Below are 15,407 nucleotides of genomic sequence, written 5' to 3' on the forward strand. Positions count from 1 at the left end.
TTTTCCAAGTGCCTCAGAAAATCATGAAACTGGAATCCACTTAAACTTATTGTTACCACAAACAATATTATTCAAGTGATACCTGTGCCAACTTGAGAACAATCATAGACACAAAAGTGCTGTGAGCACCAGCAATGAACACTGGAATCAAAGAATGATGAAAGCAGTCAACAATGCGTCTGTCATAACCTGTTTTTAAGAGTTTTTTGCAAAAATACATGTACCAAAAGCACAAGAAACTATACACCAAATTAAACTCTGAGGACAGTTAACAAGGGCCCATGGATTTTAATGAAAACACTGACTCAACTTTAACATACTGTATGCAAGAATAAATGCAAAAACTGTACAAATGTAACAACCATTTCTCCTACAGACTATTTTCTTTGTTTTCCTGGTTTTTAACTGCAAATTTATCCTCAAGTTCCCAAAATACTGATAAAATTCACATGATAAAAATAATATAAAACCTGTAGCCTACTAACAGCAATGAAATCTGATTCATCTTCTCTAGTTTGGAAAAGGATTTTAAAATACAAATCTATTATTTACACATAGTATAATTACAAATCATAAAAAACTTGTAAAAATTTACTAATGCTTCCATTTTTTAATTTTAAAACTTCAAAAATTTTCTTCTAGTGTACAAATATCCCTCATTACTATAACACATTTTCTCTATAATGACCTGATAACTGCAAGTTACAAAACCTTTGGCAGTAACTGATCTTTGAGTTAAACTTTGATCAGTCTTTGAGTGGCTAAAATTCTTGGAGAATGGACTTGGACATTGAAATAATGTATCAGCATAGTATTGGATGAAAGGGAAAAGAAATTTGCTTTCTATCATCTTTCAAGATCTAAGGAGTCACAGAGCTGCAACAGGATCCAACAGAGCCCTGCCCAGACAGCAGCTTGAACAAGGCCTAGAGCAGAGCTTGCTTGTTTGGACAAGCTTTTGGAGTCCTGACACCTGAAACACTCCACCCTTTGCAGAAACAGTTCAGGTAGACAGAATGAACCCCAGTGCTGTAACAACTAAGGCAAAACACCTGACCTCAGAACACTTTTCTGGGTCAGCCTTTGTGCAAAAGCCACCAGACCAAATGAAAAGGCCAATTTACATCTCAATAGGGGAGGAACAACATAAGTAACTGTACTAAAACAAAGCAGCTCCTTTGTCTTCCCGTCCCACTTCAGAGAACTGACAGATTCACCAGTTACACAGACAAGTAACAACACATATCACATTGCAAAGAAAAGTAAGTGTTACATAATTGTAGTCCTTAAAATCTCTAAACTCTGTTGGGAATTGGGTCCTTCTTCAGTTGGTTCAACTCTTCTTATAAGAAAATGTCAAAGTGAACACCAATTAACTTACTAATAACACGACAAGACTATCTGTCTGCTGCCAGACAGGCTCCATCCAACTATGAAAGGAACAGGATTCCTCGAACTCTCACAGCCCCAGACAACTGCAGTGGAAAGGTCAATCTGTTGGAGAACGAAGCCAGAATCTATCCCACTTGGTGAGGTAAGAAACTCTTACTTTCCCCTCATCAATTACAGGATGGGCAAAACAAAACTGTGCACAAGTGGCACCCAGCACCTACAAAACACAAGTGGGGCAAGTGTGGGCTGATGCACAACTCAGAAATTTTGTGCCAGTTGATACAGGAGAAGGACAGACCCTTCTGAGTCTCATGTTTATCAGTTCCTACTTGTTACAGTGATCTCAGAACTAGACTAACTGTAATTACTTTCTCGTTTGGGCCACTGGATCACGAACACAGCCCTTAAACTGCACGAATAAAGCATGTACTGGAACTGAAGGTCCAAGGCTTGTTACCTGGAAGAGTAATCACAAGTACAGAAAAACAAAGGATTGCAGAATCCTCTATATCTGACACAATATTCTTCTGGATAGAGTCTTCAAGAGATGCTACTTCTCTTGGGCAAATCCAGCAATCAGTTTACAAGAGGCAAAAGTGATAGTGAAGAGCAGTGCTGAGAGCAAGGGGAAATAAAGTTACTGCAATGTCACATGAGGATACAGATTTGATTCAGGATATGAACCTGCCTTCCCATCAGCAAACAGTCACCACAGCATGACCAGCTCTAAAGCTCTGTTCTGCAACAAAACATTCCTAAGTACTAACCCAGAAGATATTCAATTTCATAAAAAGACCATCTCTCCCCATCAGGTTTTATAACACTTAAGAAATCAGTTTTTCTTGCAGTTATTACTACATTGAAGAGCAAAAAAGGTCTCAAAATGTAAAATATTTTTATTAAAAAAAACACCCCGAAACAGATATCAAAATATATTTTTTCCTCCAATGATCATTACATATCTTGGCACATGTAAGTGCCCTCAGTCCTCAGATCAACATTTGCAACTCAGATTAGCAGGCCCTGAAGCTGTGAATAGCTCTGCCTGTTACTGTACAGCCCATAATTCCTCGAAAGTTACTAAATACAACAGAACCAAGGCAGAGGTTTCTCCTGCGCTGTAAAACATGCAGGGCTAAGCAATGAACTTGCACTGAACTCCAGCTGTACTTCCCCTGCAATCAACTCACCCCAACATTACTTGACAAGAGCAAATGACAAGTCTTCACATAGGAGTGAAAAGGCAAAAAATTCAGACAAATTCATAAAAGAATGGGGGGGTGGGTGTGTATTAGGCATAACTGGCAAGGTGTTGCTCCCAAGGTAGCAAGGGGCTGCCAGGGTGCCTTCAGTGGGAATAGGTGAGGGAGTTCCCTGTGCCACACACAGCCGGGTTGGGAATGGACCCACCACAGGGCACAGCTGAGCCCCACCAGCCACATGTGCCACTGAACCAGAGGACCAAGAGAGCCTCAGTGAAAACATATTTAAAGAGGGTAGTAAATAGAAAAAAAAATCACAGGAGAAAATACAAGGAACAACAAGGCCAGAGTGGGAAGAGTGAGGAGCCAGGAAAAAAAAGGAGCAAGCTGGAGCAGGAGGGGCAGGGGCTGGAGCAGGAGGGGAAGGGGCAGGGGCTGGAGCAGGAGGGGAAGGGGAAGGGGCTGGAGCAGGAGGGGAAGGGGAAGGGGCTGGAGCAGGAGGGGAAGGGGAAGGGGCTGGAGCAGGAGGGGCAGGGGCTGGAGCAGAGCAGCCACCCCAGCAGGCAGGAGGGACAGCTCCAGAGCTGCTGCTGCTGCAGGAATCCGAACATGTCGATCCCATCTCCTGTCTGCCCATGGGCCCTCTGAAGGGACTGAGTGCTACGTGTGGCCAGTGGGATGGAGACCAGCAAGGGGGAGCAAGGGAGGTTTTGCCTAAGCTTGTATGTGTTTATTTCAACACCACAAACGGTAATTAAAAGTCTGTTAACTGATGATAAATTAAAGTGATTGGAATTTCCCCCAAATCAGTAAACTCTTCTTTTGACTGTGTGATGGCGGAGGGAAGGGATGATGACACAAAAGGAGCAGATCCCAGCTGAATGAGCACCTTCAGTAAAGCAGGCAGTGCCCTTAAGGGGAGTTAATCATACAGACAGACCACACCAACAAAACAGGACAAGACCAAAAATAGGAAACTTGGGGCAAAAAGCCTGGTAGGTCTAGAAAATTTCTAGAATGGAACGTGTATTTGCAACTCTTTAATTGACATTGCTGAACAGTCCTACTAAACAGACAGGAACACAGATAAGGATGGAAGCTTTCAGAAGATTTGAGACTTTCTCCTCTCACTCCATGGTCACTGTTACCTTGTGCATGCCCTGTCTGCAGTTAGCTTGCTTGTTATTTAAGGCAAAAAGAAAACCAGAACAATGTCTAGGAGCTATTTAGGAAAGAACTGAGGTAGCAACCACAACTATTTGCAAGACATGCTCCTACAGTTCCTACTCCAACCCCAGACTGCATTTCTGTGTTGAACAGTCACTGGTAGTCACTCTTACAAGAAGTGAAAATCTCTTCTCTTTCCTAAGCATCCCACACTGGATTATCTCAGATTCTAGAATAACACACAGCATACAGATATTGCTCTTAAAAAATATCAAAATTTCCAACTCAATAGATTCAAACTATGCTTGCTTGCATTTTCCCCTTAACAAGGTAAGTGTTCAACCCTAGCAGGTTTCTAAATAAGGTGCATTTAAAAAAGGAAGCAAGCCAATCAACAAGACAGTAAAGACCAGGAGACGTAGGATGCAAGTCCTCTGTTCACCTTTTTCCCAATTTCAGTTACAATAAATCTGTCCAAAGGTAAAAAAAGTACCAAATCCAACACAAATGAAGCAACAGGACTGCAGAATAAGTAACCTGGAATGAAGAAACTGGGCTCTCTCTCCCACTTCAGCAGCCAGGAGCTGTTCAATCATCTCAGTCCTCCTGAGGGGGAATGGGGAGCAGATGCAAAGCAGGGATACTCACCCACACATTGCACAGATGGTGAGTGGCATCTAACAGTCCTAGATGTCAGCATCCTACATTTCCAGGGAATACCAGTTTCTTTACTGGCTTTCCCCTCTAACAGATAAGCTTTTGAGAGGTGGAGCTGGTGGGTGCCCTATTACTCTGCAGCACAAGAAGAATATTGGTTCCTGTAAAACTACAACATCAGAGATGAAAAGCTTCTTTCCAAACACATCAGCCCCACTTGTCCAGCCCTGTGCTGGCAACACAGGCCCCAGTTTGGCACAGCCTTTCAAAGAGAACTATGAGGACAAAAGAGGATACACCAATGAGAACCTGTCCAGACCTGACAACAGTGATGTGTAACACTAATACATATTGTAATAAACATTTTTGTGGTTGCAGCTTGGATTCCAATACTAATTTGATTTGGCAAAGTTAAAAAAAATCTATCTTGCTCAGGCAAAGTAATATTTTATAAGTAATTTTCCCTATCTATAATGTTATAAACTAAGACAATATTTTCACTACAATCTGCAATTGCTAATTGTCACTATATCACAGTCAGTGTTAAAAGTGACAGACATTAAGAAATATACAATAACTGGTTCTGTCACAGTAGATAAAACAATACATATTTTTAATGTATCTTTATTTAGTTAGTCTTCTGAGAAACCAGAGGAAATCAAGAAGCTTGGGTCTTATATTGCTGACTCTGCTAGTAACTTTTGTGCAACTTAGAATATGGCTTTACAATAATTTCTCAGTTTATTTAAGGTATTAAAATAAATCCTCATTTAAGTGCCTTACAAATGCTAAGATATTCTGAAACAACAAAACATTACTTTTTAGCACCAGTCTCATTTGCAATTGGGCTCTTCCTTCTACAGCAACTTCAAAAAAACAGAAAAAACTGACCACTGAATACACAAAATAAATAGATAGAACAAACCCCTCCCCCAAACTGAGAAACACACCATAAATCTTACTCATATATGAAGTCATCTTAAAAAACAATCCCCAGTAAAAATCTCTGTCATGGATTTTAAGTTAACCAACCATAGGTCACAGTGTTTTTATTTACGTTGCCAATTTACTTACTGTCACTGTGTATATTTGTTGGTTGGATTCATATTAGGAAATCAAGTACATACAATATATTCAGTGTGAGCAGACTGTCCCTGATAAGTGTCATCATGAAAATAAATGACTTGTAGCTGGGAAATGCCGTGCCATAAAGTGCTGGTTCAGAGTGCTCAGACTGCAGGAACACACAGAGCTGTTGGTAACAGGTCTCTCTCCTAAAGCCTTTGGCACTTGAAAACCCCCAAATTGCCAGGATACAAACCTAAGAAAATTCAAATATCTTGCAGTGCTTAGTAAAATATGATAAAATACTCTTATCCTTCTATCCTCTATGTAGTTGAAAGATTTTAATATGTTTTAAAGCCATACATCTTTCATTCTATTACTGTGAAGTGGGAGAATGACAATTGTGTCTCAGTCAAATACTTGAAGTTGCTGGTTATACATGTAGTAGTTTTAAAACAGAATTAGAAGGAAATTCAATGTAGTATTAAAAATAAAATTTTATTCATATAAAATGTTCATTCAGGTTTTTATTAAGTGGATTTTTACCTTAAATATAACTGTGTAGACAATAATTCACTGTTTGCACCTAACTCTTTTCATTCTATGAAAAATAAATAATATAGTGGAAGACAACTGATGGTAGAGATGGTAGAACTCAAACAGCAGATAAAATGTAGCAAGTCTTTAAGAAACAGAATTGAGTTCATAGGTCTCCTCAGGACTTTCACATCTTTGACTTATTTAAATGCTTCTCTTTACTGTGTATGTTAGCCAAGATATATTTTACAAGGTCTCTTCCCAACACAAGTACTTCCATCTGCCTTCATAGCAAGTAGACCTAATTGTTGCTCTTAACATTTCATTTTTCCTCCAAAGATTTTCTTTACTTGAAAATATTACAAATATTTTTTTTCCTCTTCTGAAGCAATTCTTACCCTGGAAAAGAGTCAGTGCTTGGCACTGTGTGCAGCTGGACCAAACACACTGACCTGTGCTCAGGCAAGGCACGTCCCTTTGCATCTGTAGGAGTCATTATGTGCTAACATGACCTAAACTATTTAATTCTCATGAGCAACTGACATACTGACATATATTTTGAACTTCTTTCTCAAAGTGTTTCCATTCTCCCACATGATGACATACTGTGGAGTTCTCTCAACTTCTACATACTTCATGTATTATTCATAACTATTTGCTGATGCAGATGTTAGAAAGAAAATTTGGATGGAGATCAGTGTTTGGTTTCTAAAATTGCAGTAAAGACTGTGATAGTTTGTCACTGGTCTTTAGCTTTATCATTTTTTCCATGCTTAATTTTTTAGTTTTAAGACCAGTTAGGTGGTAGGAGGGTTAGGTGTGTTGGTTTTAGCAAACTGTCCTTACAATCAGCTGCGCATCACTGATGGAGGTAAGACTTTCTATGTACAAAGATTGATACAACGTAGAGCAATTGGTATCAACAGTTGGGCAGTTATTTTGTATTTTCTTAATCAACTGATTATGAAGCAGCCAAGATCAAATAAACGTATGTAAAGGTATGTATTCCTGTTTAGTTCTTGCAATTTTCACAGAAGCACAGAATGGCTCAGGCTCAAGGTATCACAGTGGGTCACCTGGTCCAGCCTCGCTGCTCCAGCAGGGTCATCCCAGAGCACATGGCACAGGATTTTGTCCAGACAGTTCTGGAATATCCCCACTGAGGGAGACTCCACAGCTTCTCTGGGCATCCTGTCCCAGTGCACTGGGCACTGCATGGGAAAGAATTTCTTCCTGTGCATCACTTTCTGCCCACTGCCTCTTGTCCTATTGCTCGGTACCACCAAGCAGAGCCTGGTCCATCCTCTGACACCTCCCTTCAGATTCTTATAGACACTGATGAGTTCCCCTCTCAGTCCTCTATTCTCAAGACAGAACAGGCCCAGTTCTCTCAGCCTTTCCTCTTTGTCACCCTCCACTGGACCTGGTCCAGGAGCTCCATGTCCCCTTGTCCTGAGGAGCCCAGAACTGGACACAGCACTCCAGGTGATCCTCACCAGGGCTGAGGGGCAGGATCACCTCTCTGTCTGCAGGCAATGCTGATCCTAAAGCACCCCAGGATCCCATTCCTGGCCCCCAGGACACCCTGCTGGCTATGGCAGGACACAGGCCTGCAATTCTAACGTGAAAAGCAGTACTGAATGTTGATATTGCATGAGGCCCACTATTAGTAATATCACAGTGACATGTATTTCTAGCTTAACAAAACAACACAACCCACCATTTAAGAGTTAAAGAAGGTTCTCTTTGGATCAATGAATTAACAGAAATTGCAGCTCAGCTGCAATTAATCTTGAGTTTTGTTGATTGCACAAACCAGAACAGAATACATGCTCACATGCAAACAGAAAATATTTGAAAATACAGCTGATGTTTATTATCTTCCCTGTGTTTGTAACCAGCCTGAATTATGGCAGACACAGATAGAGCCCATTTCTGGACTATTGGCAGGAATCACGATTTGTTAGATGAATACACACTGTGCACAGTCACAGAACTGTTTTGGACAGCATTTCCATTTTTCAGAACAGAAGCTGGACATACCTCACCAATTTTGCAAAGAGACTACAAGTAACAACTTCTAAGAGTGGAGACTTAAGAATATTTTTAAAATAAGAATTTTTAAAAGCATATTTCCAGATTTTTTCATAAATTTAATTATGACTTCACTTGTTCTGTGATTTACACTGAACCACAAGCACTACCTGAAAATGTTTTTCTTAAATTGAAAAATTTTACTGGGAATTTAAAATATTTCAAATATTTTAAGTTTAATTTTCAGTGAAACTTCCACTCTAAATGGCTGTGAGCTCCCAGGTACAGATGGGATTCAAACAACAGATTTAAAGGACTGATCAATTTTTTGTACAGATTATGCAGAATTGATGGATAAGAAGGAGCTTTACAGAAGTTTTCCTAATTTAGTAAATATCTTTAATGACTTGAGATGACCAAAATGTGCATAAACTATGTGTACTTCTTTGGAAAAATGGTTCCATATTATATATCACCCAAATAGATTCACTAATTATTTCAGTAAAGATTTCAGTAAAACAGTCCTTAAGCACTATTTTATATATGCAAAGAGGAATTCACTTTTAAGTGACAAACCATATTCACTGACTTAGATGAAATGAAATTTAAAGAAACTTTTCATGGTAAGATTCATTTGCATTAGTTTTATTTTCTTGTTCACGAATGTGAACATATTTTCTTGTTCCACATATATGGAAGTTTGATATAGAGTCATAGGATGGCTAAAAAGTATAAAGATCATCCAGTTCCAACCCCCTGCCATGGGCAGCGTCACCTCTCACTAGACAAAGCTGCTCAGAGCCCCATCCAGCCTGGCCTTGAGCATGTCCAGGGATGAAGCATCCACAATTTCTCAGGGTAACACGTTCCGGTGCCTCTCATATGAAGTGAGAGGAAAGATTACAGCAATGTTACTACAGCAGCAGTTTTCCATCAGCTATGATTACTTAAAAAAACAAGCCTGGTCAACTGCATACCCAGTTATGTAACAAAATAACAGTTAAAATATCTATTATCTGCTGTATAAATTCTGTTTGGTGTTAATTACAGAATTATTTCATTATTACATGTGCTGTAAGAATTTCAAGATACAGCAATTTTTAATTAGCGCTCTAATATGTTATTTTTAGAATGCATAATTATTAAAATGACAGTTAAATACACTTGATATAATTGCATTTTGAAACCTACAAAGGGTATAATTTCTGTTTAAAAGATTGGGAGATGTGCTGACTACACTTGCTGCTTCCTCAAGAGCAGTTTCATGATAATGTTACATAAAAACCTGATCTGGCAGAGAGTCCACAGTGGTTTCAGCCACAACACAAAAGTCATTTTTACAGTGTTGGCACCTCAGTGAAACCAAGGACAGACGAACAAAGCTATCAGAGCAGTGTGTAGCCAAGTAATAAAGATAAAAGAAGAGGAAGAGGAGTGTTCCTGCAAAGCCATTGTGTGGTCAGTGCTGTAGTAAATCCAGAAAAACCAGAAACATATTAAAGGCAAGGGACTGAAGTCCTACAGCAAACAAAGTTGTCCTTGTTTCAGAGACTGATTGGGAGGAATAAAGAACCAATTGCCTGCAACCCATAAAAATGTAACGATTTGCCTTCTATTTAAGCAATAGTGCATAAAAAATTAGGTAAATATTCTTATGTGCTTTAAAGTGGGTGTAATAAATTCACAAGCTACACTCTCCCTGCTGAAGATGGAAAAGGAAAGTATTACATCAACACTGCACTGAATATGCTTCCATCAGTATTTCCAGAAATTCTGTGTTCTTGAAGTAAAATAATACCATACAGTAGATGTTTATAACTCTTTGCTTATGCTTATGCTTAAGCCATATTTCCCTAAAGAACATCAAATTTGCTTCTCTGGATCAATCAGTTTTGTATGTGTGACTCCAGAAGAGGTCAAAATAGTAATTTGACCAGTTATACTTAGTATCCCACTCTTGGAAGCTGCATCAGGGTATAGGCTAGAAAATGCTCAAAAAACCCCAAAACCACAACAATCCCTAATATATAATGCTGTATTTTGCACTTTAAAAAAATTACATTGTGTGAAGTGTTGTCCAAGACTGAATTCTTAATTTCCAACCAGAAAAACACGTGCAACATTTCTGCCATGAACTGATTTCCACTAGCAAGAAAAAAAGGAGTCCTGAAAAAGAAACCCTTGTTATGTTCTCATGCAATCCTGTGATTCATTGTCTCTATTATATGGTTAAACTGCCTCCACTCTTACAGAAATGTCTTCCAGGAAAAAAAAGGGTGGTTCCATCTCTTATGTTACATTTCTGCACAGAAGTATTTAATTCTAATGCCACTTTGCCTATGAAAGTTATAGCAGAACTATAAAAGTTAGACATTTATGAAATTGGTACATACAAGTGAGTGGAACTCAATTTGTAACCAAACCAGGCTGTGGCTTCTCCAGAAAAGGAAAAGAAGAAAACTCAAATCCTTCATTAAGTAAAACAAATGAAGGCTTAGGTAACACTCCCTGTAACAAAACAGGAGTAGTTCTACCCCTTTGTGAAAGAAGTAGTACTAAGACAGGAACCACACATTTCCCAGAAAGGCACTCTTGAAATGACAAACATCAAAAGTGGCTTCCAGGACCACTATTCAAGTCCTGCTGATAGACACAAACTCTTACAGGTCCCTTCCATCACAATGTTGACACTCGTTAAAAAAATGCTGAAAAAGTATTAATTTTATATTTAATTTCGAATTACCAGAGGTACATGGTTAATTCAGCTGTGAGCCCAATAATGCCACACAGAAGGAAGTCACTTCCCTTGATCTGTGAAATATGGTACAGCACAGAACTGACAGCTCCCAGGAATTCCAGATTAGTTGGTATTTCCAAAGCAAAGGCAATGAGTCACTCACTCTTTCTTCAAATCCAGTCTATATATGGTGTAGGATCATAAAATTTGATGACATATAATTTGCAGCAATTTTTACTCAAAAGAGATGAGCTGAACACTGACACTACATTTCTTGCTGAAACCCTTGATAAAACAGGGAGTGAGGAGCAGAATCTTACACACAGATATTTCTGTGAAAAATAAATCGTGATTCAACACAGCCTTCCAATATCAAAAGTTAAAGATACTGCATTGTGCAACTTTACTCAGAACTAAACAAAGCCTTTCAAAAAGAACTGCTATGGTAAAATGATTTTAAAAATGCCAAGTCTGAATTGAATAAACAATAAAAGAACCCTAAACCAACAAGGGTAAACTTTGTAAGGAAATAAGCAGAACAAGAGTAAGGTCTCAAATGGAAGAAAATCACAATCTGAAAATATTTCTGGGAAAGGAACTGTGAGCCCTTTGTAGAAAACAAACAAAACCCCAAAAAACCACAATGCCAACTTTCACTCTTCCCTGCACCCCCTCCCCAGCGAAATAATTTTGGAATTCTTCTCCTAAAGTGGATGATCCATATAAATGCCAGTTTTGATTCCATTATCTTGCCCCTCGCACTGCCAGAAGTAGGCCAAGAACTGTATTTAAAGCATTTCTTTATTGTCACAGACAAAAGCATTTTGCAGACGGTCTTCACAGCTTTCTTCCAGAAAAACCAGTTGGGGTTCTAAAGAAAACCCCAATCTTTCCTTATCAGCTTATCTATTCCGATTCACAGTGGTTTACATGCATACAGACCTGTATGTCAACCACATAAACCTAATAAATAAGCCTATTAGAAGGTTGTCGAAGTCCTGGTAATCGCTTTCTGGGTGAGGACATTTCTACAGAAATGAACTACAAGTAAGTAATACATGTTGAGTTAAATCTTGAAAAACAACTTCAGTGAGATATGCACTATAAGTACAAAGCACTATTCTTTAAATTGGTTTAAAAAACAGCATGTTACACAAAAGCAGTCTGGCTTTAAGAAAAGGCAGATGAATAACGTGTAGTGGTTTTATTAGGTATTAAGGAACTGATCACCATTCTCTTCTGGAGAAATAGTGCTTGCACTTAGAGATATTCGGTGTTAGAGCAGCTAACTAAAAATCAGATACACAAGCCATGCAAAGAAAAAATCAAAAAAAGAGAAATACATGGAATGTAAAGAGAACAGCAGAGGAAACGGACAGTCAAACCAAGTATAGTGTGGGCTGTAACAAATTCAGAAATAAGGAACATGTTTATTACACTTTTCTATACCAAAACTTCTGAATATAACAACCAAGCTGTATTCGGAAATAAGTTTATTTACACTGATATATTTTTTTAGACCTCAGTGAGTCTACTACTACTACCAGCTTCTGAGAGCATCAAGTACTCTTCCACATGGATTCTCTAAAATGCACAAAATAAACCTTTTATGTCTAAAAATACTCAACCTTCACATTTTTTGTATCTCTGTGATATGAAAGCTGAGTGAACTGCAGTAGAATCTGTCAACATGTGAACTATCCAACATTAATCCAGTGGATCACGTGGCCACTTGAACAGTGACAAGGTGTCAATATACTTCATTAATACGGTTGAATTACAACACTGCAGAGATTGATGACACACAATATGCAAGTCCATGAATACTAATATATAAATCCAATAGAATTTAGCCTAGATTAGATTTGCTGGCTGTCAGGCATCGTACCCTAGCATTAATTTTCCCCCCTACTACCAAACCACTGCAGAGATGCACACAGACAAAAAGCACTCGAGATGTCCCTGTCTATACATGCTGGGTATTGAGCAGCCTTATGGAAAGAAAGCGACACCAGGTAAATGTTTGTCTGTGAGCTGGTGGCTGCTCCATCACATACCACCAATACAGCACCAATTGATACACACATTAGCCTAGAGAAGCTTTCAAGCTTGATTGTTTTTGTTACTGTGGTAAGGCAGATACCACTACTGTAAGACATCACTATTTTTTTTTAAATAATTAATTGTTCAGACTAGCAAATAGTCCTTTTAAAACATACTGGCTCACAAGTTGAAGGAGTAAAAAAATTATATCAAAAGACTTTTTAAGCACAGTACTGCTATGCCTAAATTGTCTTCTTACACAGCATTCAAACTGAACTGCCCCACAGATTGTATGTGGACTGTTGCTACCAACACCACAGAATCACGTGTCTTAATATTACAAATCTAACACATAACAATTCAAAACCTTTAAAAATCCCTCCAAAACAACAAGAAAACCCACAACAACCATGCACAACCAAAACCACAAAACAAACAAAAAACCCACTAAACTCAGAGAGCATTTACGATCTGTTAAACTCAATGACTGCTACCTTGAATTTTAACTGTAAAAATGTAACACAAGGGGAATTGAAGAACACCCCAAAATTTCCCAATATACTCCCAAGCCTTTTCTTTAGATCCAGATAGCTAGTACAAACCCTCAACAGTTATCCTTTTTTCAGTCAATCTATTATTACTGTTGGCTTTTCTTGTCCTCACAATGAGTCCCTACCCTTTTGTCTCCCTTGCAGAAATTACTTGATGGCCCCGAAAGGTTGAATTTTTCTGTCATGGAGCACAGAAAGCAATACTCCACTAAAGGCAGAAATGTGTCCCAGTTAAAATGAGGGTCAGAAAAAGACTAGAATGTGGACAGGACTTCTTTAAATTATATCAAATAATTTTGGTAAAAATTCACTCAAAATGCAATGGTTTTGGTATAATCTGCCAAAAGTAACGGAGCAAATCATGAGCTGAACATCACGGAAAGTGCAGCTTATATTTTGTTGGAAGTCTAGAAAAAAGAAACCACCAATGGCATTATCAGATTTAAGTGAAAATGTGTAGTAAAGTCTGAAGCAACACCTGTGACATACCTTGAAAATCCAGCCAGTCATTAAGGCTAAAGACACTGCTTGCTATAACTACCAGCAAAAGTCATTGACTCTTTTTGGCTACTGAACTCGGGTTCATAAAGACTTAGATGGCACATGTGGAGTTCCCCACATTACTATACAAAAGCATATGATCTCCAGAAAAATTATAGAGCACAAGGAGCACACAAAGACTGCCATTCAGGTGACAATGCTCTTCTCCATGTGCTGTAAAAGGAGAACTTTATGCACACACAAATTGCATGTTCAGCTTGTAAAACATACATTGTTTTACCCTAAAATAGGAAATGTTAGTTATAGCCTTTTATTTATACTATAGGAGCTCTGCAGCATTGCTTTAAAAGCACAAGTTTTCACCCAATTTATAGCAAATTACCTGCTAAATCTAGACTAGCAAAAACAAAACTTTGTCTGCTTTTTGACTCAGAACTATTTTCTTCTTTACAAAATTCTCATTCTTAAAAAAAAATATTTAAACAGAAATAGAAATAGCTTAGACGTATTTATCTTTCCAAAATGTATTCCCTGAAGGGAAGTTCTGGCCAGGTGGGGGTTGGTCTCTTCTCCCAGGCACTCAGCAATAGGACAAGGGGGCACGGGCTCAAGCTCTGCCAGGGGAAATTTAAGTTGGAGATCAGAAAAAAATTCTTTCCAGAGAAAGTAATCAGGATGAGCAATCATTGGAATGGCCTGCCCAGAGAGGGGGTGGATTCACCATCCCTGAAGGTTTTTAAGTTGAGATTGGACTTGGCACTGAGTGCCATGATCTGGTAAAGGGACTGGAGTGGGACCAAGAGTTGGACTTGATGATCTCAGAGGTCTTTTCCAACCCAGTTGATTCTATGATTCTATTACCACTGAATAGCTGTAGGAACTACTAAAGATTAGAAATGCTCTAACATAAGACCTTGCATTAAAACTTCTACAAAATACAAACCAGAGAGGATCTTAAAGAGAGCAAACACAAATAAAAAAACCTGCCTGCTGAGAATTTGCTTAATGATTAGTTCTTACCTTCTGTGCTTAATCCAGGACTGGAGGTGAATTTTGCTACATCGACGATCTTCACCGCGAACTGCTGCCCCGTCTCCCTGTTGATGCATCTCCGCACGACGCTGAACGGGCCCCTGGGACACACACAGAACAGCCATGAACAGCCCATTCTCTCATTTGTTGAGCTACAGATCTGTTATTCCTCAACAAAGTTTCTATTCCAACATATTTACACAGAATATACCACTAGTCCTTGCTGCCCATTAAATGTAAAATTAATAGCTTTAAATACAGACTAGTGTAAAGAACTCCAAAGCAGTTTTGCATTCTTCTGTATTCAAGATATACTTAGTATTAAATTTTAAGTGGACTTTATTTTGATGCATAATCTAATCAGGGGAAAAAACAGAGGTGAGAAACACATTCCTCCTTACAGTCCTAAACTACAGTTTAGAAATTGCTATTTGAAACAACTGAAGGGAGAATGGACAAGGATAAGAGTAACAGAATTGTTGAGTCACA

At 38.6% G+C, this 15,407-nt stretch overlaps 1 protein-coding gene across 10 annotated transcripts in view; it reads right to left on the minus strand.

Annotated features, from left to right (window-relative positions):
• Positions 1–15,407, minus strand: part of CASK (calcium/calmodulin dependent serine protein kinase) — a 194,723-nt gene that overhangs the window by 129,508 nt on the left and 49,808 nt on the right. For all 10 annotated transcript variants that reach the window (XM_071565695.1, XM_071565649.1, XM_071565674.1 and 7 more), the window contains exon 2: positions 14,907–15,019. In XM_071565695.1, the coding sequence (XP_071421796.1) occupies positions 14,907–15,019 (113 nt within the window). The remainder of the gene's footprint in view (positions 1–14,906; positions 15,020–15,407) is intronic.

This window comes from Pithys albifrons, chromosome 1, assembly GCF_047495875.1.
Source record: "Pithys albifrons albifrons isolate INPA30051 chromosome 1, PitAlb_v1, whole genome shotgun sequence".
NCBI lineage: Eukaryota > Metazoa > Chordata > Aves > Passeriformes > Thamnophilidae > Pithys > Pithys albifrons.